A 26,732-nucleotide genomic window follows, 5' to 3' on the forward strand; every position below is an offset into this window, starting at 1 on the left:
CCGTAGTTCTGTTTTCTTTACCAGAAAGCCAACTGTAATGTCATCACCTTTATTTTTACAAACACCTCCCAAAGTGCCTTTCTCTCTCTCCCCCCTCCTCTCTCTATTTCTTTTCAGAAACAGTGTTTTAGATTCTCCCTCAGCTCTCTGAGTACTAAGAGGGTGCAAAAACCTCTTTTGGTTTGGAAGAGTTAACAGTGATTGAGAAGGAGCCATTTGCTGAGGACGTTCGCATGAACCACATGATCTGTAAAAGAGAAGGCTTTTAGCACATCGACTCAAGAGATAACAAAGCACCGTGCTTACAACATATGGCATCTTTAATTAAGTTGATATTGACAGGTTAAAAGACATGAAGTGAGAAGATAAGCTGGGATTACTTATAATAAACTGTTTACAATATTTAAAAGTGATCAAACACTTTTAAAGAACAGTAATTGACTTCTTTTTTTGGGGGGGGGATTCAAGAGAGAAGATAAACCAGTCTTCCACATTTTTGTACAAGCAGAGACCACAAGAGAATGATTCTTATCTAAGAAACACCAAACAGAAATCATCAATATATTTTTGCAGTTTTATCATATTCTAAAATTGTTTGGGGGAACTCTGCCCAGTCAGGGATTAGTCAACATGAGTTGGACCCCCCCCTAAAAAACATTAAATTAGGGGGCATGTGGTCTTATGAGGCTTGGAGAATACAGCAAAAGATAAATTGCTCAACAGACATTATAATTTAGCGTCCCAGACATTTAAAATTCAGAGTAATGAGAGTGAAAACTAATGGGAAGAAGCTCAAAATAAATTTACTCTCATTAGTGACTTGCTGTAATAGTATATAAACCCTCCCTTTTGATAAAGATGGATATAAAGTCTTGCTGTTTGGATTTTAGGCCTTCCTGTGGTTGCTTGTGAGGGATGGATGATTCAGGCCAGGTCACATCTAAATGACTCCACATTTTGACCTACAAGGCTGTTTATATATTATACACATTCTTTACTTACAGAGAAAAATAATCTGAAACACTTTTATATTAAAAACCTGGGATACAGTAGGATTAGTAGCACCATGAAAAATGATTCTTCCACATGGCAGCACTTTTATTTTACTGTGCTTCTTCTCTTAATTGCATTTTTAACAGGCCATTTTAGTTACTGGGAAAAATATATAATCTTCATCTTATAATCCCTGGAGAAAGTCATTCATGACCCAAAAAAGTAAATCTTTTGTGGAAAAGTCACGGAGACCTTGCTGTGGCACATCACTGAGGTACATGCGTCTTCATGGTTACTAGTTAACATGTTCTCTTGGTCATATATTGTAGCACCATTGGTGGCAGCAGGAGTAAAGTTGGAGAGAGTGAGATAGTTCATCTTGGTGACATGTATACACACACACATATATATACATACATATCACATTTGAACACAAGGAATTCTTCAAAGTATTATGTTCTCTTCATGCACACTTGGCACCGGCTAATGCGTGTCCTCAAATCTCCTGCTTTCAGTGTTTCTGACTGAGGTTTGCTGGGAAATAAGAACCAACATAATAAGATGAGCCTTTCCTGGTATTTCAGTCTATCATTGGTTGGAATTAATCCTCAAACATTCTTTTTGCATTTATCAACTCTATTAATAATTTAATGATTTACTTTATTTAAAAATTTCAAATTAGGTAGACATTTGTAATCATTAATTGTATATTCTGCAGTTTACACCACCCATCCAGCCCCTAATGGTTTACTCCTCACTGGCTCACTGGCTGATTTCTCTTTTCACTCTTGTGGATCCACCATCCATTTCACCGAAGTTAACACCAGCCCATTGCTTTTTCTTCCCCCCACCCCCACTGTCCTAGTTTGGCAAATTCCCAAAATTCCAAAGCCTATTCCCTTTGTCATGAAAGTTTTTAACTTAAAACAAAGTTTTTTATAAGAAAGTCTTTCACTTGCCATATTAACCACCATAATAGTGGTTTCACATAATATTTGTCCTTTTGTGAATGACTTAAAGATTTACTTTTAAGCCGTGTGCTCAAATGTAGCAACCTCTTATGGCCTAGGAGCTATTAGCTGTCAAGGGTATTTTTACAATTCTTCTCCTCAAGATTAATTACTTTTGTCTCTCTCTCCCTTACATATTTTCCCAAAAGTTCTGGAATGAGGAAACTCTGGGCAACTGAAGATAAATATATGATAAGGACTTTAAGGGAAATATCAAATAATAATAACTCAAAATAAAACAAATAAAATGGAAATAAATTTAAATTGGAATAATCAAATAAATGGGAGAATCATGAAGAACATGTGCTATATATGGTGTTATTCATGGAAACAGGTTGATGAGAGCCTGGAAAACATGCTGAGAAAAGAACCTACAGGGCTGGGAAAGGGAACACAGAATATAGGTTCAATTCTTGGAGCCACCTCAATGTAACCCAACAATTTCTGATTGGTTATTGTGTAGGTTTTATAACCTTTCCTTGACTCTCTCTGTTTTGCTATTAAAAGATGAGTACCAAGTCCTCTTGAATCACACTTAAGTCTATTTTTCTGACCTGGGCCAGGCAGTTGAGGAGAATAACCCAAGAATAAAGAGCACCGTCCAACCAATTCCTAACATTTGTTGGGTATAAAGTGTTCGTGCATTCCACCTCTCTTCCCTAGCATTGCCGAGGGATGCTTTGGACCTGAACTAAAGTCATTGCACCTTACCTGAACATGTCTGACACATCCACAGTTGCCAACCAAAAGCTGTAGGAGTTGGCATAGTAGTTGCAAGTACCTCGCCCATGACATTCAATAAAAGGAGCTGAACGAAACTCTTCCAGGCAGGAACCAGGTGAGGCCAAGGCTTGACCTGAGCCCTCTGCTCCTGCGCTCGTGTGCTGGGAAAGACAAGGAAAAATGTGCTGCAATATACAAGTACCATAAGATCTTAGTGAATATCCAAACGATATGTGGTGAGCCTGGCTGAAATTTGAAAGCCAGTAGAGGCGTGAGGGCCAGCGGCAAGAGAACAGCATTGACACGAAGGGTAGTTAGCAAAAGCAGCAGGCAGCAGATGACAATAGGTTCTAGGAAATGTATGAGAGGGACACAGTGCTTGCACAGAACTTATTCGAGGTTCACACTTCTTAGGATGCAAATGGCAGGGATACTTCCTATTGAGAAGAAAGGTAGATTCCACAGACAGCTACGATGACAAAGGCAAGGAAGTATATTTCATACCATCATGAAGGAATAGCCAATCCACAGGGAATTCCATCCCTGAGGACAATGAGGAATCTGGATCGTCTGGCTGTGGATAGCAATAACCACACCTGGAGATTCACAGACAGCACATCTGGTAAGGAAAAGGAAGAGAAACATAATCCACAAAATGAGTATGTGGGAAAGAGAAGTCCTACTTCTTGGAAGTCTTCCTGGTAGAGAGGGCCATTAAGTTTTCTTCAATGCTCAAGAAAGGAGGAGAGAAATGGATTTTGAGAGTTGTGTTTGCTTAAGTCTGGTCTTCCAATACACAAGAATAAAATTATAAACTAAAATAGTTCTTTTCTTTTTCTAAGGAAACTGCAGAATCACTGTTATAGCATTTCCATTTTCTAATTCTGCTTTCAATTTGTATTAATACTCACTATAGTCAATGCCATAATTACTATAAGAGTTTGGCTTAGGTATTTCACATACTACTTGCTGTTGGCATGCCCAATCAGACGGTAGGCATTTAGTAATGCTGAAATGGTGGTAAGAAAAATGCCTGGTAAACTGGAATGGACAAAACAGACATTCTCCATCCCCACTTATTGTTCGTGGTTCAGGGGCCTTTCACGAGTCACTGGGCCATATCTAGAGAAGCACAACATAACCTGGAATGCTGGGAAGTACCCAAGTCACTGGGGGATGTGGCTGACATCTATCAAATCAAGCCAAGTAGCAACAGAGTAAATACAGATGAGTTTACTAAATCTTTAATCAATTAAGGGCTGGAAGGGACCTCTGTGAAATATGACAGGTCCATTTGGGCACGGTTTGCCAATACAATAAGAAATACATTTAGGGGACCTTTTACTTATAAGAGGTGGAACTGATGAATATTAAACACACGCACATACACCCACAAATAATTCTTTAAAGGATTTGGGTAAGTGTATTAAAAAGGCCTTTATACATATTCTACTAAGAGAAACTAGGTTTTCCAGTCAGTCCTTCCTTAGGGTCATTGGACTGCTGGATCAATCAGGTCTTAGAATGAAATGGCAATATCCAATCTACCTAGGTGTGTGAGTTAAAGGTTGATTCCAAGATGGCAAAATTAGAGGAAATCGTCATTAATGGTATCTCCTTCCTTTTCCTGGCTTGTGCTTCAAACCTCCAGCTCCTCCTCCTCAGAGCTAATTAATAGCCCAGTTCTCTCTATTAATGTGACATCTCTAAAAGCCCCTTGCCGCCACTTCTTTTCCACTCATATCAGGATGATAGCAACAGTCCTCTCTCCGAAGTATCCCCTCCGTAATCCATCTCACATATTGAGATGGCTTCGTAATCTTTACTGAAGTATATCTCAGAACCTTTTGAAGGTGCCACATTATATGATGTGGCTTCAAAATGTTCATGGTAAAGGGGAATTAAATGCTAATGGACTTTTCCCATCAACTTTTTGAGGCCTCTTCATGTACCAACTAAACTCTGAACTCCAATCTGGTACCCGATGCCTTTTCCCATCTGGGCCCAAACTAACTTTCCAATCTTTTCTCTCGAGGCAAATTTCCCCCTATATTCTCGCTACATAGATTTATTAGTCATTCCCATTTTCTTTTCTGGGTATGCATGTACTCCTTATCAACTGCTGTGTCTAAAGTGCTTCCAATTCTCCACGAATTGGAAATGTTCAAAAATTTATGTCTTTTGGGTAGTCACCCTGGATTACTTAAATTGGAATTAAGCATCCTTTCTCTAAACTCTCATAACATTGTTTAGATTATAGCATTTAGTCCAAGTCTGGTTTACAGTAGGTGAATTTACATGCATTTACCTAAAGACATGAACACGAGTTCATTGCATCTTACATTACATCTCTCCTTAAAGGCCTTGTCCAAAGAAAATCTCAATAAATAGAAATTGAACTAAATACTGAAGTGAATATTATAAAGGTGCATCTGTTTTACCCAACCTGGGAGGAACATCATTACATTTTCTTTGAATTCATTTTGTCTTAACTAACTTGGTATTGGTAAAAGTTTACCCACGTCTCACCGGCTAATAAATGGCTGGATGCTCTGCCCCCTCAGGGGCTCCATGCTCATTGGCATGGGCTCTGGGGTGGAGAGCCAGTAAGAATAGTCATTTCTCGAAGCAAAGTTGCAAACATTATTGATGTTGCAGAACATGAAAGGCATGGTACTGAAGTGACGAAGGCAGCTGCCAGCCGTCCCTAGGAAGAATTGGAGAGAAGACGTTGAAGGACTGCCTTACTATGATCCACCCTGAACCAAAAGGCCCACGTTTCTTGGACGATAAACATACCTTATTTCCTTCTTCCCCCCAGATGTACAATTACTCACATTTTAATATTTATAAAATTAAAATGCACATGGATACTTTTTATGGCTAGCTCATTATATATTCCCCACAGCAGGTTTCAAACTAGCGACACATATTATAAACAATGGTTTCTTCAAATGAAGAATATTTTGTAATTTATTGTGACCGAATGGAGAGCATACACTGAGTCATTACAATATCTTGTTTCTATCCCTTGTTCTAGGATGCTCTTTTCTTTCAGAATACCTACAGTGTATGTATTGTGAATATGCCTTGGTAGCACAGTGGTTCAGCACCCGGCTCTTAATGGGTTGCTCACCAAAAGGTCACCAATTCGAACCCAAGGTTCTTCACGGTAGTAAAGTCCTAGTGATGTGTACGCATAAAGGTTACAGCCTAGACAACCCTATGGGGCAATTCTACTCTGTCCTATAGGGTCTCTATAAATGGAATCAACTCAATGGCATACAACAGCAGCAGCAACAACCATGTTGTTTTGTATTGTATTGTAATTTATCTTGCATTGGTTGCAACCAGACTAAGCTTAGGAATCACAAGAGTGCTAACTACTCTGCACAGTGACCAGCGGTAAGTTCAGTAAGAGGTGAATAAAAGTAAAAAGGAAATAAGAGAGGAATGAAGGAGGTGAGAAAAAACTAAAAGAAATAGTAGGGGCAATGGAGATTATCTCTGTCTGATTAGGCTTTTGCTTCCTTCATTTGCTTATAAAACAATAATGAGAAATGATGTACCTACTAACATGTTTTCAAGAGGACATCTAAAAATTTTAATCACAAATATAATTTTATGCTGTGCAAGTTATGAAGACGCTAGTTATTGCCTCTCATCTCATAATCCACCCTTTTATTCTCTACTTCGTAAACCTGGGGCAGAGACTTTACAATGCACATTTCTATCTTTCCAGCTCTCACTTCATAAATATTGACATTGAGAAATCAATCTTTTCATCATTCTTTTAAGTGCGTCCAAGGTAATGATTTCCAACTTAATAACAGTTAATTTTTTTTAAGCTAGCATTTGAAAACGTGCATGAACTTACATTTGACATTTGGAAATTTTGCATTATTCCTTCGGCATGTGGGAATCATACTTCCTATACTACTTTCCTCACATTTATTTATTTTTATAGTCTAAGATTATATCCTAATGTAATTTGAAGGAGGCCTGGTGCTGTAGTGATTACACATTGGGCTGTGAATATGCATGGTTGGCAGTTCAAAATCAAAGCAGCTTCTCAGGATTAAGACTGGGTTTTCTACTACTGTAAACAGTTACTCTCTCAGAAACCCACAGGGGTTCGCTAGGAGTTGGCACTGACTCGAAGGCCGTGTGTTTCTTTTTAAAATATAGTTTCATGCCCAAAAGTCTTTTATGGACTTTTACCTGCCATATTTCTCAAAAATTTAAAATCACCTTTTACATTGTCCCATAAAGGTTTCTATGTTAAATATTTTATTTTGAACAGATTCAGCATTGTAACTACCATTAATTCATAACCAATCAAAATATAGACATAAATTACAATTATGAAGCATAAGCTAAACTTTCATTGGCAATGTATTCCTTAGTGAGATTGACTAGAAGCAAGTTATAGGACCTGGGTTCATGGAGACTTTAACAAAATCCATAATTTGGAATTGTTTCAATCTATCTCCTAGAGGTTTCATTCTTAAGGCCTTGTGCTGTATTAAAATTATTTTATCAGTGGGAATGGGGGGATAGTGAAAGGAGATGTTGGAAAGGAGGATACCCAAAGCATACTCACTGGCATAAACTTTAGGATAAAGTATGTATGAAAACGGAATTAAAACTGTACAACCACTGTGGAAAATGGTATAACACTCTCTCAAACACAAAGGAATAGAAAATGCAGTATGACCCAGCAATCTCTCTACTCAGTGTAGACACTAAAGAAAGAAGGCGCAAAACATGAGCAGATATGTGTACACCCATGTTTATCACAGCCTTATCCACAATAGCAAGAAGATGGCAACAATCTAGATGCTCATAGGTGGAGGAATGGATAAATAAATGTCGGTAATATATAAATAACAAACAAACTTTGCCACATACATACAATGGCATAGTGTGCATCACTCAAAAACAAGGGATGAGATTAGCAAACATCTCATGACATGCAAGAGAATCAGGAAGCTGTCATGCTGAGTGAAGTTAGCCAATCCCAGAAAGACAAATACTGTATGAGACCATTATCATAAAAATCTAAATCTTTAAAAGAACAGTTTTCATACCAAAAGAAACAAATGTTAGCCCCCAATAAAATGTTTCATTATTAAAAAAAGAAAAATGCATTTTACTTTTAGAACATATACACACAGAATCAGGAACAAAACCTTGCTGAAGGGTGCCTAACCTTATTATACAAGAGAGTAAGTCATAGAACATTGATTGAAAATTATAAAATAATTTATTAAATAAATAAATTGCAGTGTCAAAAGAAGAAATAGATGTTGATGATTGCAGAGAAACTGGGGCTGGGGGACAGGAAGGGCAGGGCAAGAGAAGAAAATAAAAAATTTTAAATTATATAAAGATTAATCCCCCAGAAAAGTGCACTTCAGAGGACAGCCCTGAAGTTACAGCTTGGGGAAAGGGGAACATCTGATTAGAGCACACAGGAGAAACGAAGAGGGATGGAGAGTGAGGAGACCACATCCTGACCCACCAAGCCCCAAGGATGGTATTCCTGCTCAGAGCAGACAATGCACAAGAGAGGACCATAGGCCCAGCCCCACCAGGAGACACGACCCCCCCTCACAGAACCATAGTGCTATGGAGGACAATACTGAAGACACAGTGTAGGAATTGTGCCCAATATGACCCCATTACACTGGGGCAAAACACCAAAGGCATGAAAAAGAGTGGGAAGGGGAGCAAAGTGATCAAATTCCTAGGGAATATCCAAAATAGACGTTGAAGACAGAGTGTGGCAACCCATCAGACTGGAAAACCACAGACCTGGAACTATTTATAGGCCTTCCATTTTTTGTCACTGGCTTTCTTTTTGTTGTTGTTATCTTGGTTTTAGTTTCTTTTTTGTTGTTATTGTTTTGTTGGTTTTATCTTCCTTTGTTGCTTTGTTTGGCTTTGCTGGGTTTTGTGCATATCAATGTCTCTGCATGCCTATCTAGATAAGATAGATGGGATAAGCAATTCGGAGACAATAAGAACGACCCAGGGTTTCGGGGAGGTGGATATAGGAGAAGGGGAAATGGGAGAAAGGAAGGGGGTGGGGAATCAAACCAGGAACAAGGGAACAACAAGTGAATGAAAATCAATGGAGAAAAGGGCGTATGATGCCTAGTGGGCTTAATCAAGTGCAATGTAGCAGCAAGGAATTACTAAATCTGAATGAAGGCCAAACATGATGGTGGGACAAGAGGAAAGTAAAAGGAAATAGAGGAAAGAACCAGGAGGCAAAGGACATTTATAGAGATCTAAATACAGGCATGTACATATGTAAATATATTTTTATATAATGAGAGGGGAATAGATCTATGTACTTATATCTATGTTAAGAATTAAGGTTGCATATGGACATTGGGCCTCAACTCAAGTACTCCCTCAACACAAGAACATTTTGTTCTAATAATCCATGAACTTGACACAATCGCTGAAGACAAAATGAGTCCATAAGCAAATGTGGTGAGGAAAGCTGATGGTGCCCGGCTATAAAAAACTATAGCATCTTGGGTCTTAAAGGCTTGAAGATAAACAAGTGGCCATTTAGCTGAGAAGAAACAAATTCCACATGGAAGAAGCACACCAGCCTGTGTAATCATGAGGTGCCAATGGTATAAGGCAGTAGGCATTGAAGATCCAGAACAATATCATACCAATGTGAATGGAGGAGGGGGTGATGATGAGGAATGGAGGCCCCCAACCCATCTGTAGACAATTGGACATTCCCTCACATAAGGGTCACAAGGAAGGGATGACCCAGTCAGGTTGCAGTATAGCACCGATAAAACACACAACTTTCCTCTAGTTCTTTAATGCTTCCTCCCCACCACTAGACCAGAACATGCACATTGCTACAGATAGAACCCACAACATGGAGAGTCCAGAATAGATAAACTCCTCAGGGGCAACAATGAGAATAGAGATACCAAGAGGATAAGGGGAAGTTGGGGGAATAATGGAGGAATCGATCACAAGGATCAACATATAACCCCCTCCCAGGGGGATGAATAATAGAAAAGTGGGTAAAGGGGGACAGATGGCTATGTAAGGCATGAAAATAATAATCTATAACTTATCAAGGGTTCATGAGGGAGGGAGGGAGGGAAGGGGGGGGGAGAATGAATAGCTGATACCAAGGGCTGAAGTAGAAAGAAAATGCTTTGAAAATGATGATGACAACATATGTACAAATGTGCTTGATATGATGGATGAATGTATGGATTGTGAGAAGAGAAGTAAGAGCCCTCAATAAAATTATTTAATAAAAAATGTATAAAGATTAAAAATTTGAAAATGGATTCCCTTAAAATGTTATGTACCTCTTGGATAGTCTTCATGTATCTGAGGGATTATGTCTGCCTCAGATTAAAGATGACTAATGAAAGACCAATGAATCTTAAGCTCAGTGGACCACCATTGGAAACTTTTATATGGTAGGTCCCAGATGGGTTAAAAAGATTTTCTTTCTTTCTTTGGTCAACCAATTCATCTAAGTATTTTTTTTCTTTCTCTTCACCCAAGTTATATATGTCTACTCTTGATTGGGAACCATTTCAGAAGCTTCATTTGAAGCTTTGAAAAAAAATATTTAAAAAATATTTTTTAAAATCTTAAAATACATTTTAGAGAATATTTTCCATAGGGTCTTTTGAATAAGTCACTTAACCTCGTAGCCTATTTCTTTGTGTGAAAACAAAAAACAAATATGTATCCATAAGTATCTCTATTGCTCATTATTGTGAAAACCAAATTAGACTAAGGATGTAAAAGTACCTTGTTTTTTTTTTATTTTTTATTATTATTATTTTTTTTTGTTAAAAGTACCTTGTATAATCTAAATTCTAAAGTAACCAACAGGGACAAACTAACATTATTTGCTAATTACGAACACAGCAGGAAATACCCCTGGTCTCAGAAAAAAGGAGAAAAGGAAAGGTACATAAGAGGAAGACCCACAACTGAATTAGTCTCTCCTCATGCAGAGGAAAGAAGAATGGTGAAAAATGAGACACATGGAAACAATTAATAATCCAATGGACTAAAAGACCACACAAATATTAGTCTCCATAACTCTGCAACCAGGACTAGATTATACCTGGCTACCACTATAAGCTGTTCTGGAAAAGATCACATTAGAAGGTCCTCGATAGAGTGAGAGAAACTTGTGGACCAGAACTCAAAGTTATAGAGGAGACTATGCTTATTGGTCAGAAAAAGCCTGATAGAACCACTGAGATTATGGTCCTTGCCCCACATGTCTGGAAATGAACTAGTAAAGACAACCACTTAAAATCCATGGGCAAATTTCAGAGGATTTGGAAAGAAGAAGGAATGGAAATAGGAGAGATCAATAGGAAGTTGGATAAATGGTGATACATTGAGGGGATCACAGTGGATGTGTTTAATCAAAATGACATGAACTATTGGATGGAAATCTATGAGCTACTCTGTGGAACTTTCACATAATGTATAATAAAAAACTTGTTTGAAAGAGGAAGACTCAGACGAATGAGATCAGGTGTATTTTGTTGTCTCCGTACTTAAGGCTGCCCATATTGATTGGCGTCCTGGAGTATAGTCTACAAATTCTTGATGAGAGGTTTATCCCATGCATCCTTAGGGTATCCGACACCCTAAACATTTAAGTCTTCAATAGATTAATGGTCTTTCATGTGTTTTCTTTTCTCCCAGGCATACAAATTTGAAAATTCAATCCTCTATGTCCAACTTTTTTTTTAACATACCATAATCCTTCCACTAGGAGTCCTAGTGGTACTTTGAGGTAGCTATATTGAACTGTTAACCCTCCAACTACACTGTAGGAGAAAGATGAGTTTGCCTAATTCTATACAGACTTACTGTCTCAGAAACTGTATAGAGGGTTGCTATGAGTTTGAATAAAATTAATGGCTGTGAGTTTTGTTTTCTTTAACCTGTCTACTAATTCAACAGAGATGGTTTACTCTTTCATGTCATTTATTTGTCTTTAACATCAAACCTGGAGCTGCCTTGATTCTTTGTTTTGTCATCAAGATACTTCGAATTTGATTTGTTTGGGAGCCCTAGCAGAATCTCTGAAATCAATGACCATTCTTGGGTCCAAACATGGGCTTCTGGTGTCTGTGGCTTAAACTTTATCAGAGTCAGGGCCAGTTTGAAGCCTCCAAGGTCCGATGTATATTTTAACTATTCTTGATGGACTGAAAACATACATTCTGAGACGTTAGGGTGAAGTCTTAGATAGTATATTCTATTTTCTTATTGCGTTACATTTTTAAATTGAGGCTCAAAAACACCTGATGGCACCCATTGACCTGAGAGGTGATATAGAAGAGAAATTATGGATTTGAAGTTTACAAGGCTGATTTTGGGTATAAGTAAGGCTCTGAAAATGAAGACAGAATGGACTGAAATGTAGAAACCAAAGCTAGAGAAAGTTAAATAAAATAGAAGAGTATTGGCTTCCATTAAGGGAATGTGCCCGCTCTAGTTGGCCAGGGCTGTCTTGAGCCAACTGACTAGAAGAGATCCATATTTGTACCGAGGCCAAAGAAAGGTAACCGAACAGAATGCTTAAACTATAGAACAATATCATTGATATCACATGCAAGTAAGTTTGCTGGAGATCATCCAACAATGGTTGCAGCATTACATTGACAGGGAGCTGCCAAAGGTTCAGGCCAGATTCATAAGGGGATATTGAACAAGAGATATCATTGCTGATGTCAGATGGCTTTTGGCGGAAAGCAGAGAATACCCGAAAGATGTTTACTTGTGTTTTATTGACTATGCTAAGGCATTCATCTATGTGGATCATAACACACTATGGATAACCTTGAGAAGAATGGGAATTCCAGAACACTTCATTGTGCTCCTTGCATTACTTGTCTATGGGTCAAAAGACAGTTGTTTGAACAGAACAGAGAATATTGCATTGTTTAAAATGACAAAAGGTCTGTGTCAGGGTTGTATCTTCTCACCACACTCATTCAAATTGTATGCTGACCAAATCATCATAGAAACTGGAGCATATGAAGAAGAATGCGGCATCAGGATTTGAGAAAGGCTTATTAACAACCTATAATATGCAGATGGCACAATCTTGCTTGCTGAAAGTAAGGAAGACTTAAAGCACTTGCTGATGAAGATCAAGGATTATAGTTTTCGGTATGGATTACAACTCAATGTAAGGAAGACAAAAATCCTCACAACTGGATCAACAGGTAACATCATGAAAAATGGAAAATAGGTTGAAGTTGTCAAGGATTTTGTCTTGGCTGAATGCACAATCAACGATCATGGACATAGCAGTCAAGAGATCAAAATACGGGTTGCATTAGGTAAATGTGCAGCATAAGAACTCTTTAGAGTTTAGAAGAGCAGATTGTTACTTTGAGGACTAAGTTGTGCTTTACCCAAGCCACGGTGTTTTCAATTGCTTCATATTCATGTGAAAGTTGGGACATTGAATAAGGAAGACTTAAGAAGAATGGATACCTTTCCATTGTAGTTCTGGAGAAGAATATTGAAAGTACTACGGACTACTAAAAGGACAAATGAAGCAAGGTATCCATTCTTCTTAAGTCTTACGTTGAGGGGCAGGGAAGGAAAGAAAGGCCCTCAATGAAATGGATTGACGCAGTGGCTATTACAATGGGCTCAGACATAGAAACTATTGTGAAGATGGCGCAAGACTTGGCAGTGTATTGTTCTGTTGTGAGCAGGATCGTTATGAGTAAAAGCTGACTCTTTGTCTCCTAAAAACAACAGGTCAAAATATGGAATTTCAGGATCAAAATCCAAATTCCAGAAAAGGACAAACAGGATTTTGTAGCCATAAAAGGAACTTCCGCATAGGGCCTTTAAATCTTAGGGATGGATGGGGCTTGTGAATCATTGAGTCTAGCCTAATCCTATTAACACAACTGCCCATGTAACTAGAGAAAATGCATGAAAACACATTAAATGAAGTGGATTTTTTAATTTTAAAAATACTTCTTTGTATAGCTTCAAAATAATCTAGAAATATTTTAGAAAGCTGGGGCATTTGGATTAAGAACTATTTATTAGCATAAGCAAGCACTGAGCTTACATTCTCTGATCTAAGAACCAAGATTCTCTTCAGAATTCATCTTTCAACTTGATAAAATTCACTGCCAGGGAAGAGGATGCTATCTCCCAGGAGTTAGCAATGCTGCCCACACAAGCAACTGCTGTACTGCAGAGATCTTAAGGAATCTTCTTTCATAAACTAAGTTAACGCAAAATAAATATGACTATTTCCAAAATGTCATGCTTTAAGCCAAAAACCATACATTGTGATATACTAATTAATGCTTCTAGTTTAAGGTTAAATAACATTCACTTAAAAATCATTGTGATTATGTTCAGTCATCCTTGAGGTGAGCCCCCAAGGAGTAGAGAGATGCATCTCCTTGGCCCACAGGATTTTCAAAACCAAAGCAAAATATACAGTAAGAAAGAAGATGCCAATGTGCTCACCCAAGTCTTGACCATGAGCTCTTTTGTTTCCTTGCACGTAGAGAAGAGAAAAGCCTTCATAGATATGAACAGTTCCCTGAGGGCATTGTGGTGTCTCTGTAGTCTGGCTGTGGCGTGTGATGAGGAATCCATGGACAACAGAGGAAGTACCAGGCGGGCCAGGGGGACCTTGCACTCCATCTGGGCCGGGAGGACCATCCAAACCACGAGTACCTATTTTCATGGATTTATCAAGATGCAAAATTAAGTAAACTCTGATCCATTATTATGATTGTCAACAAAATATTATGGCCTCATTAGATTATATAACTTCATATTTATGGAATATCTAAACATTGTCCATTATTTGATATCGTGGGTTTGAAGAAAAGATAGGGTGTCCACCCTCAATTTTTTTTCCTTCTGGAATTAGTCAAAGATGTTAGGTACTACATAAATACTGGAAAAATGAGAAGTTATATGTGAAGAATGGATACTTACTTGAGGAACCTGTACATTATATAATCTTTCACTGTACTCAAGGGCTCCAAGCTCCAAGATCACATTCAGCTGGCTATTTTATTCATCAAGTAGAAATGAAGGAAAAGAAGGATGTATTGCTATCAGTCTGCCACCCTCACTGATGAACACTATTTTCCTTTGAATCTGGCTGGGAAAATATTCTCGGGCACACTGCTTTGTTTAGAGACTAGGCAGGGCATTCTCAGAACTATTTATAAACTGTCTCTTTTCAATCAACTCTTAGTTCCTCCCTCTCCATTTAGTCTCCTGATTTGAGACCATTTAACAATTCTGTCTGGAATTTTTTTTTAGTGCGGTGGGGGAACTTCACAGCAATCGTTATATGTGATGAAGGTGATACCAGCTTGTTTCTTCCATAGAAATATAGAGTTAATGAAATGTGAGGGTGTTGGTTCTAGGAAAGCTGTATGTATCACTACCCTGCCATTAATAATTTCCCCCCACATATACTCTCTGTTATTACACATCTAAAGTTGCTAGCATATACTAAAAAACCTATTTAATTTATACTCTTCTATTTCTATTTTAGCAATATTATTTTAGGGCATGTTTTGACAGCATAAATAATTTAGGTTGAGAACAGAAAGGAAATCTAATAGATACAAGATTCAAAATTATCATGACAACCTATTAATAAATGGCTTCAAAATTATGTGTACCGAATTGGCATCTGAACATAGATTTGTTCTTGTCCCCTCAGCATGATGCTCATTAAAGCTCGATGGGAACCACTTCCACTTTTCAATTATACTTTATTGCATTTTATGAAGGGAATTAGAGCCTTACTGTGATTATTTTCAAATATGGGCATAGTAACAATAGTTTCAATATACTTGAGACAGTTAAATCAGTATCTTTAAACGTAACTAAACAGGTAAGGACAGTGCGCACCTGGACAACCTCCATCTTAAGAGCATTGGATTTCTGGTGCTCTAAAAACATAAAGGAACACAAGAAAAACCATCTTGATGGTGCACTTGGTTAAGAACTTGAATGCTAAATGCAAAGTTGGCAGCTTGAACTACAACAAGTGAGAAAGATGAGGCAATCTGCTCCAGTAAAAATTTACAGTCTTGAAAAATCTATACTGGGTTGCTAGGAGTTGGATTTGCTCGGTGGCAGTGAGTTTGGTTTGAGACATTTCTCTTTTGGTAATAAAACTCCTTGAATGTGCTTTCCTGGATCTTCCCTAGTTCCAAATGCACGACTGGCCCCTCTCAAAAACTGGCTTTGGAGACTATATGTAGAGGTTTTGTCGACTTATAGACCAAAGTTAGCATCATTGCTTTAATTGTTTTACCTGGCTGGCCTGGCAGACCTGGATCTCCTTTGCGCCCACCTGCACCATCAAAGCCAGGAAGCCCATTGCGTCCAGGATCTCCTGGAGGGCCATTTGGACCTACAGGATAAAAGAAATGGGGTTTACAAATGTGGGTAGAATTTCTACATCCAAAGAGATCTAGGAGCCCCATGGTCCTTGAGAGTTCATGAATTCATGAGCCAGTCTTGGCTTAAGTCCAACTAAACTGAAGGAAAAACTCAATCCAAGGACAGTAGAAGCAGGTAAGGATTTTCTTGTAAACATCCCACAGGCTGCTGAGGAGATTCCCTTAATATGGTCGATGTGCTCCCTTTGCTTTTAGGATCAGACAAGGCATCAGAGATTACCATCCTTTTAGAGAAGGCTTAATGCCAGATGTACTTTATTTATGGTAAGACACTTAATAGGAGAGAGTGTCTGAAGTTAGTTTTTAGCTTTATATTATAATTATATTGTAATTCAAGATGGCAGCAAAGATAGTGTTGAAGACTCAATTAGGTAAGATTTCATTATTAAATTGATGGTCTTCACAGCGGGGAATTGGTAGCCTCCTGTATCAGTCTACTATCTTTCCGGTGGTTAGACTAAAGGAAACACTATCTCTTAAGTGCATACTCATTTTGTTAGAGTTTTATTAGATCACATTATAACTATTTATTGTAAATTAGCTGAAGGTTACAAAGCAAATGAACAGTTTTACATATAATAATTCAAACACATTTTGTTTATGTAGTTTCTGTTTTAAACAGTTTTACAGACATATAATTTACATATCATACAGTTCAATAGTTTAAGCATATTAAGAAGAGTTGTGATTCTGAGAAGATGGGGAACCAGGGGACCCACATACTCTGAGAGCTCTTTCAAACAAAGGGGATTTGGTGTCCAGTTAGCTGAGTGGTAGGAGTCTGGTGAGTGAAATATCCCCCTGGGACAGCACCCCAGCCCCACCCCACGCATTTGTCCTGAGCAGGGGCTTTGGTGATACAGGACCGGATTAGTGGGACATTTCGGTTCACTAGGCTGCCGCCATCATGGCCATGACTAGCTATAGCCCCACTCCATCCCCAGACCGGGAACCCGAGGCAGACTCACTTGCCTGCTCTGCTGAGACACGCACAGCAGTGGCGGGAACCCCTACAGCAGCTGCCCACTCATGGGACACCACTAGGAGCGAAACTTCCCTTTCGCATGGTTCCCCTCTCCCCACATGGCAGTGATCTGCCCTTGGGCCTGCGTCCCTCCTTCTCCTTCCATTTATCCAAGGACCAGGTAACTGACCTGCAGTCCCGGGGGGTGCTGCCTGGGCGACCCTCACGGGGGACCATCCACACCCATTGCTGCCTGGGAACTCTCCACAGGCACCCGGTTTGCCTGGCTGCCCACCCCCATCAGCTTAGCGCCCGCTCCACTCCCGGCCTGGGAACCTGTGCTGAGCACTTCCCGCTGACTCGAGTTGCACCAGAGCCCCAGCCTCCTTTTACCCAAGACATTGCGTTTCCGCCGCCAGAGCCACTCCAGTGTGGCCTGCGCCAACGCAGAGACCTGTAGCTGCAGCCTGGGACACTAATCCTGCCTTCCGAGGGCCCCCCTTCCAGTACCAAAGTGCTGGGCGCAACAGTGGGTGCCCCTGCCTACTGGGAGCGCGGGGGACAGGGTTTTAGACTCTTGCGGGAGCAGCGTTGCCTTCCACGGTGCAATGTGGGGTTTCCAGTGGCCGGTGGCTCCGAGCTCTGAGCCTGCCATGACACATTCATTCCAGGATGGAGGACAAACGCCATTTCCCTCTATTTCCCACCAGAGCCGCCGCTGTCCAATCCAGCTCGGACCACGTCGCTGTGGAGTCTGCGCAGCTCACAGGGCCTGCAGCTTAAGCGATAAATATCCCGTCTGCTAGGGAGTCTAGGACACGGCTTTGCGGTCCCCGTGAGAGCCATCTGTGCGTCCCAGCTGGCTCTTACCAATTCGGGGCCCTGCGGGGTTCCCAGCGCCAGTGTCTAAGCCTACCCCAGCCCTTCACAGCTGGCATTGGAGGCAGGCGCTATGGCCTGTGCCTCTCTCAGCACCCCTTGCAGCCCTAACATTTTCCAGCTGGTGCAGGAGGCCCGCCCTTGGGGGGCTGCTCCCACTTGTGTAACCTCTGCCCACAGGCTCAACTCTACGGGCCTGCAAGGACCTGGGAGGGCTTGCTGATCTGAAGAGCATTTTCCCCCAATATGGTCCGGCTCTGGAGCCCAGATCAACACCATGTCCTGTGACAGTGAGGCCTTGCCCACCTCTGCCTTCTATTAGGCATCACTAGAAATTGGAGGGGAAAAAAGGGGGGGAAATTTATATATATATATATATATATATATATATATATATATATATATATATATATATATATATATTGTGCTGGTTATTCCCTTTTCTTTATTTAACTTTCTGTGTTGTCGTTTCTCCCTTCTTTCTTTCTCCTTTTTCATTATTGCTAGTACTTCTCTTCTGCCCCTTTTCTATAGGATAGGTTTTCCTCTGTCTCTTCTTTCTTTTCCTTCCACTTCTACTATTATCACTTCTTTTCTCTCCCCTTTTATAGCTTCTCCTTCTTCCTCTCTCCTTTTTTTCTGCCCAAAATTTTGTGAAAAATTATTTTTTATTTTTTAAACTTTTAAATTCTTTTTTTATTACTAAACAAAATAAAAGGGCTGCTAAGGGTACCCTGAAAAACCAGGTCAAAGCAGCCTAAGGGGACTCACTGAGGCTCCAGGCCCCACTCCAGTTGCTGAAACATCTCACCACTGTGGCTAACTAAGCCTTCGGGGAACTCTGGCTACACAGCATTCCAACCCATCCTTATAGTAGGTCATAGGTACTCGCCTGACAGAATCCTTAGCGGTAACACAGACCAGGTTACCCTGGCCTCCCTGAAGCATGGGGCCTATGAAAGGATTGAGGAAAAATCAACAGACTACATCACTTCCAGCATAAATAAAACAAAGAGACGAAACATAGTAGCAGAGCTAACATCCCTCATAGAAGAAACAGATCTGATACAGAGGGAAATCTTCACAAGTCTGCTCACAGTAATACAGGAGCTGAGGGAAGCAACCCAGAATAAAGGATGCAATGATAAAGGAGATGAAGTCCACAATAGAGAGGATGAAATCCACTCACCAAAGGGAACTGCAGGAACTAAGAGAGGAGGTAGCAGAGGCCACACATAAGGTCACAGGAGTTATGATTAGGCTTGAGGAGGCAGAGAGCCATATCACTGACTTTGAGGACACTCAAACAGACCTAAGCAAGCAAGAAAGACAGTCAGATAGGAAAATTAAAGAAACTGAAGATAGCCTGAGATCAATCACTGATACTATGAAGAGTAATAATATTTGAATAATCGGTCTACCAGAGCACAACACAACATACAAGTCGACAGCCAAGATAGCAAAGGAATTTCTGGAAGAAACTTTCCAACCCTAACACGGGAGAACCAAACATTCATACAGGGAGCAGAAAGGATGCCAGCTAGGCTAGATCCCTAGAAGAACACGCCAAGACATATAATAGTAAAAATAGAGGAAAAAGAGAAAATTTTATGAGTAGCAAGAGAAAGGAAGACAGTCACATACAAAGGAGTGCAGGTAAGAATATGCTCAGACCTATCAGCAGATACCATGAGGAGGAGGGGAGAATGGAGCAACATCTTCCAAAAGCTGAAAGAAAAAAAATACCACCCCCAGAATCCTTTACCCTGCCAAGTTATCCATTAAGATATATGGTGAGATAAACGTGTACCAGGACAAGGAAAGACTCAAAGAATATGCTGCAAGACACCCAGCCCTGCGGAAGATACTGGCTGACTCGCTATGGACAGAGGATCAACCTCCAACAAGAACTAACAGGAGACCCTCATATATCCCAGCTCCATCTAGAAGCCAACATGCAAGCAACAATTACCAGGACAACAGGGTCTCAGATGGAAAAGAAGACAAGATAGAAACTCTCCACTCAAACACAGCACACTGATATGAGGTGAGATAGGTAAAGACCCAAAACACAAAACAGAGTATGACAACTATGAATCCACAGATAGTGATAGTAACTCTGAATTCCAATGGACTGAAATCATACATTAAAAGAAAAATGCTGGAGGACTGGCTCAGAAAACATAATCCATCAATCTGTTGTCTGCAAAAGATACATCTTAAGCTCACAGTCAAGAATTGCCAAGAATAATGGGTTGGCAGAAAGTTTACCAATCAAATTGTAACTCCAAAAAGGCAGGGGTGGCTATCTTAATCTCCGACAAAATGGACCTTAAGATCCAAACCATAAAATGAGACAAAGAGCGACACTACATAATGCTCAAAGGTTCATTAAACCAGGAAGCACTTAACATATTGAATATTTACCCTCCTAATAATGATGTGGAGAATTTCGTCAAACTATTAAAAAGATGAAAAAAGAAATCATGGACTCAACAATCATAGTAGGTGACTTTAACACTCCTGTATCAGAGAAAGACAGATCACTGGGAAAGAAGCTCAGCAAAGAGTTCATAAAGCTAAACAATGTAATTAGGCAACAGGGCCTGATAAACATCTATACAGTTTTCCATTCAAGCGCAAAGGATTTCACACTCTTTTCAAATCCACATGGATCTTTTCCAAGAATAGACCACATGCTGGGACACAAGTCCAGCCTGAGTAAATTCAAACACATAGATATTATCCAGACATCCTTCTCAGATCACCATGCCATAAAGCTGGAGATTAATATGAGGATGTCCAGAAAAGTAAGGAGGATGTCCAGAAAAGGCAACCAATAGGAGAATGAACAACGATCTCCTGCGACGTGAATGGGTACAGGCCCAGATCAGAGAGGATATTACGAAGTTTCTATAAACTAACGAGAATGAGAATACAATGTATCAAAACTTATGGGACACTGAGAAGGCAGTTATCAGAGGTAGCTTGATATCATTTAATGCATATATGAATAAAGAAGAAGGGCGTATGACAGATACATTAACACAAAACCTCCAACAACTAGAACAGAGTCAGCAGAACAACCCTTCCAATAAAAAGAGAAAATAAATAATAAAAATCAGGAGGGCGGAGTTAAACCAGTGGGGAGACAAAAGAATAATGCAAAAGATAAATGCAGCGAAAAGCTGGTTCTATGAAACAATTATAAAAATTGACAGTCCTCTGATAAAGCTTACCAAGGACAGAAAGGAGCAAACATCAATAACCAGGATGAGGGATGAATCAGGGGTAATAACAACAGACCCCAATGAGATTAAAAGGATAATCACAAAGTTCTATGAAGGTCTGTATTCTAATGAATTCAGAAACATGGAAGACATGGGTAAATATTTGGAAAAACAGTCTCTCCTTAGATTATCTCAGACAGAGATCAAGAACCTCAACAAACCCATAGCGAAAGAAGAAATAGAGAAAATCATCAAAAACTTACAAACAAAAAGCCCCAGGGCCAGATGGTTTCACAGCAGAAGTCTACCAAGCATTCGGGGAAGAGTAGACACCAATATTCCACAAAGTATTCCATAACATATAAGAGGATGGCTAACTCCCAAACTCATTTCATGAAACCAGCATTACTTTGATACCCAAACAAGTCAAAGACCCCAAAGGTATAGAGAATTACAGACAAATATCTCTAATGAACATAGATGCAAAAATCCTTAATAAAATATTGGCCAATAGAATACAAAAGTATATAAAACATATCACCCACCACGACCAGGTAGGATTCATCCCAGGGATGCAGGATCATTTAACATCCGAAAATATTATACATCACATCGAGAAGAAAAAGCATAAAAGCCAGAAGATAATATACATAGATGCAGAAAAAGCATTTGACAACATCCAACACCCATTCCTAATCAAGACACTCATTAAGATAGCATTGGAAGGTAAGTTTCTCAAGCTTATACAAAATATCTATGAAAGACCAACGTCCATTATCATAGTCAATGGAGAAAAGACAAGAACAATCACACTGAAAAAAGGTACAGGACAAAGATGCCCCCTGTCCCCACTTCTATTCAATATTGTTTTGGAGGTTCTGGCCAACAAGATAAAACAGCGGAAGGACATCAAAGGTTTCCAAATGGGAGAGGAGGAGGTGAAACTATGTTTGCAGATGACATGATCCTGTACATTGAAAACCCCAAAAGCTCCACAGCTGGAGTACTTACAGCAATAGAGGAATATGGAGGAGTCGCAGGATACAAGATCAATAAACAGAAGTCGGTAGGTTTTCTATACACATCGGACAGGACCATGGAAGAGGGGATTAAGAAGGAAATACCCGTTACAGTAGCTAAGAACAAACTGAAATACCTAGGATTATATTTAACAAAAAATACTAAAGATCTATACAAGGAAAACTATAAGACAATACTACAGGAAACCAAAAGCGACCTCCACAAATGGAAGAACATCCCTGCTCGTGGTTTGGAAGGCTTAACATAGTAAAGATGACAGTCCTACCTACAGCACTTTACAAGTTCAATACTATACCAATTCAAATACCATCAACCTTCTTCAAAGAATTTGAAAAACTGACCACTAGTTTCATATGGAGAGGGAAGAAACCCTGAATTATCAGAGAACTCCTCAAGAAGAAGGACACAGTTGGAGAACTCCTCTTACCTAATTTTAATGCCTATTACACAGCTGCAGTGGTCAAAACACCATGGTACCGGCACAACGACAGACACTTAGATCAGTGAAAAAGTACAGAAAACCCAAGAATAAAACCATCAGCATATAGACGACTGATCTTCTACAAGGGTCCCCAAACCATCAAGTGGGAAGCGGATGCCCTTTTTAACAAGTGGTGCTGGAAACAATGGATATACACATGTAGAAAGATGAAACAAGACGTTTACATCATCCCATGCACAAGAATAAACTCAAGGTGGATCACAAACCTAGAAGTTAAACCCCAAACCATCAGGACCATTAAGAAGGGAATTGGGATTAACCTCAGAGTACTGGCCCAAGGAAGTCATAGGCTCACTACAATAGGGAAGGGTACACACACAGGTGAACTGGAAATCAACAAATGGGATTTAATAAGAATAAGGCACCTGTGCACCTCAATAGACTTCACCAAGAGGGTGACAAGACAACCCACAGACTGGGAGACTTTTAGTAATGACACGTCAGACAAAGGGTTCATGACTACAATCTACAACACCATCATGACCTGCAAAAAGAGGCAAACGGTTAACCCCCTAAGGAAGTGGGCAAAGAACTAAAAAGAACTTTCACTAGGGAGGGACCCATATGGCCAATAAGTATATGAGAAAGTGTCCTAGGTCATTAACCATAAGAGAAATGCAAATCAAAACAAACATAAGATACCACCTAACATCCCTGAGGCTAGCTCAAATCAGCAAATCAGAGAGCAACAAGTGTTGGAGGGGCTGCGGTGAAGTAGGAGCCCTCCTCCACTGCTGGTGGTTGTGTAGATTTGTACAGCCACTGTGGAAAGCAATCTGGTGATACTTAAAGAAAATGGAAATTGATCTACCTTTTGACCCAGCCATCCCTCTACTGGGCATATACCCCGTAGAAGCAACAAACAAAACACGACCAGTCATCTGTGCTCCGATGTTTATTTCAGCTCAATTCACAATTGCAAAGACTTGGAAACAGCCTAAGCTTCCATTGATAGATGAGTGGATTAATAAACTCTGGAACATACACGCAATGGAGTACTATGCAACACTGAAAAGCACGGATGATCACATGGAACACATCGTTTCATGGGAAGAGCTGGAAGGAATCATGTTAAGCGAGGTAAGCCAAACTCAAAAGGACAGGTATAACATGAGTCCCCTGAGGTAAGTACAATCAGCATGCCAGGAATAGAAGAATAAACACCTATATTACAATAAATGGATGGAAGCATAGATAGTTGGAGGGAAGGCAGGCTACACCTAGGGATGTACATGAGAGCCCAACATAAAGAAGGAGAAGGGGGGCCTGTGAAGGAGAAGCAGGGTGGGGAGAAACCGAGTAGATGGGATGTAGGGAACAGGGCACTAACCCACCTGGGGAGAGTATTGGTTGTGTAACATGCATACAGACGCCACCATGACACACCAAACCAGGAGGGCAATGTAACACGTGGAGGAATCCACAAAGAAACTGGACCAAACGCCGGCCCTAACCAGAATTAGTCCAAATCCCACCATCAAAGGGAGTACCACTGAAAATGAATAGATCGTCTGGTGTGGGAAAGGATGTGGCACCCCATCAGACTCATCTTGAAAAAACTCCTAAAGGTCAACAAACAAACCTTGAACTACTAACAGGTTTTTTTTTGTGTGTGTGTGTCTTTTTGTTTTGTTTTCTCTTCTTTTAAATTTTGTATGTCAGTGGCCTTTTTGTTTGGTAGCTTGTCGGTGTTGCTCCCGTCGACACCATGTTCTTATGTGCCACTTTGGTGCTGTCAAAGTCATCCGCATTTTTATGCACATATTACTATATCTGTAGGTCCACCTAGATAAGATAGGGTGGACAAACAATGTGAGAAGAAGATAACGGGACCAGTGGTCCAGGGGGACATGAGAGTGTGGGAGGTAGGGGAAGGGAGGAGGTGTTGGCCAACCCAGGGACAAGGGACCAATGAGTGGTTCAAAACTGGTGCCAGGGAGGAGATGGGAGGACTGGTAGGGAGTGACCAAGGGCAATGTAACTGAGAGGAATTACTGAAACCAGAATGAAGGCTGAACATGGTAGTGGGACAGGAGGAAAGCATAAGGAAATAGAGGAAAGGAGTAGGAGGCAAAGGGTATACATAGAAGCCTAAATGCAGACATGTACATATGTAAATATATTTATGATTATGGGGAAATAGACTTAGGTGCACATATTTATAGGTTCAGTAGTAAGGTAGCAGGTGGACATTGGGCCTCCTCGTGCATATTCCCTCAATATAAGAGCTCCTTGCTCAGATAAATGGTCGTTTCATGATACCCACCTTCCAGACATGATCACTGAAGACAGACGTGTGCATAAACAAATGTGGTGAAGAAAGCTGTTGGTGGCCGGCTATCAAAAGTTGTAGCGTCTGGGGTCATAAAGGCTTGAAGACAAACAAGTGGCTCAGAAGCAACAAAGCCCACATGGAAGAAGCACAGTAGCCTAAGTGAACACGAGGTGTTGAAGGGATGAGGTAGCAGACAACAAAGAACAAAAACCATCATTGTGTGATCACCTTTCCCACATAAATGCTGAAGATGAATGTGTGCATAAGTAAGTGTGGTGAAGAAGGCTGATGGTGCCCGGCTATCAAGAGAGATAGCGTCGGGGGACTTAAAGGTTTGAAAGTAAACAAGCGGCCATCTAGCCCAGAAACAACAAAGCCCACCTGGAGCAGCACACCAACATGTGTGATCATGAAGGGCCGAGGGGACCAGGTTTCAAGCACCAAAGGTGGGGGGTGGGGGTGGGGAAATCATATCATCGTGAATTGAGGGGAGTGCGTGATGGGGACCCAATGCCATCTGTAGACAACCGGACATCCTTTGCAGAGGGGTAGTGGGGAGGAGATGAGTCACTCAGGGTTCAGTGTAGCAATAATGAAACTCACAACTTTCCTCTAGTTCTTAAACACTTCCTCCCCCCAACTATCATGATCCCAATTCTACCTTGTAAACCTGGTTAGACCAGAGGATCCACAGCAGTACAGATAGGAACTGGAAGCACAGGGAATCTAGGACAGATGAAATCTTCAGGACCAAGGGTGGCGATACCAGGAGGGAAGAGGGGGTAGAAAGGGGTTACCTATCTCGGGGATCTACATATAACCTCCTCTCTGGGGGATGGGCCAAAGGAAAGTTTGTGAAGGGAGACGCCGGGCAGTGTAAGATAAGATCAAATAACTTATTATTATTTATCAAGGGTTCATGAGGGAGTGGGGAGTGGGGAAAGAAGGAAAAAAAGGAAAATGAGGAGCCGATTCCAGGAACCCAAACGGAAGGCGAATATTGAGAATGATTAGGGCAACTAATGTGTAAGTGTGCTTTACACAATTGATGTATGAATGGCTTGTGATAAGAGTTGTATGAGCTCCAACAAAATGATTTAAAATAAAAAAAGAAGAGTTGTGCAATCATCAATTAACTTTAGAACATTTTCTTCTTTCTTGTACTCATTATTATTAGCTCCCCATTTCCCTCCAACTTCCCCTGCTATAATCCCAAGAAATTATTAAACTGGGTACTATCTCTATACATTTATACATCCTGGATTCATATATAGAGAAACGAACAAAACCAGGAAGAAAAATAAATTAACCAGCAGCAATCACAAAATAAAACCTAGGGGGAAAATATGGAACGTTCAACAAATTTGCACATCATCCTTAATGTAGGGACCTTACTAATTTTGTCTGTATCTTTCAAATTTTAGTATATTTGCTGCCAAAGTGAGCATCGCATCTACTTGGTGTTGTTTTGTTTGGGTTTTTAACAACATTGTTAGCATATACATCACATATCATACAATTTAATCAGTCAGTCACAATAAGAAAATGTGTGCAATCATCACCACAATCAGTTTCAGAGCATTTTCCTCTTGTACTCATTG

At 40.2% G+C, this 26,732-nt stretch overlaps 1 protein-coding gene and 1 non-coding gene across 2 annotated transcripts in view; both read right to left on the reverse strand.

Annotated features, from left to right (window-relative positions):
• Positions 1-324: 324 nt before the first annotated feature.
• Positions 325-26,732, reverse strand: part of COL4A5 (collagen type IV alpha 5 chain) — a 295,236-nt gene continuing 268,828 nt past the window's right edge. The window contains exons 46-51 of the mRNA XM_075538728.1: positions 16,093-16,191; positions 14,271-14,483; positions 5,256-5,433; positions 3,231-3,345; positions 2,715-2,887; positions 325-1,527 (exon numbers count right to left, since the gene is read on the reverse strand). Of these exons, the coding sequence (XP_075394843.1) occupies positions 1,446-1,527; positions 2,715-2,887; positions 3,231-3,345; positions 5,256-5,433; positions 14,271-14,483; positions 16,093-16,191 (860 nt within the window). The 3' untranslated portion in view covers positions 325-1,445. The remainder of the gene's footprint in view (positions 1,528-2,714; positions 2,888-3,230; positions 3,346-5,255; positions 5,434-14,270; positions 14,484-16,092; positions 16,192-26,732) is intronic.
• Positions 26,472-26,579, reverse strand: LOC142435240 (U6 spliceosomal RNA). The gene has a single exon (XR_012781341.1). It is a non-coding gene; the product is annotated as a U6 spliceosomal RNA (small nuclear RNA).

This window comes from Tenrec ecaudatus, chromosome X (genome assembly GCF_050624435.1).
Source record: "Tenrec ecaudatus isolate mTenEca1 chromosome X, mTenEca1.hap1, whole genome shotgun sequence".
NCBI lineage: Eukaryota > Metazoa > Chordata > Mammalia > Afrosoricida > Tenrecidae > Tenrec > Tenrec ecaudatus.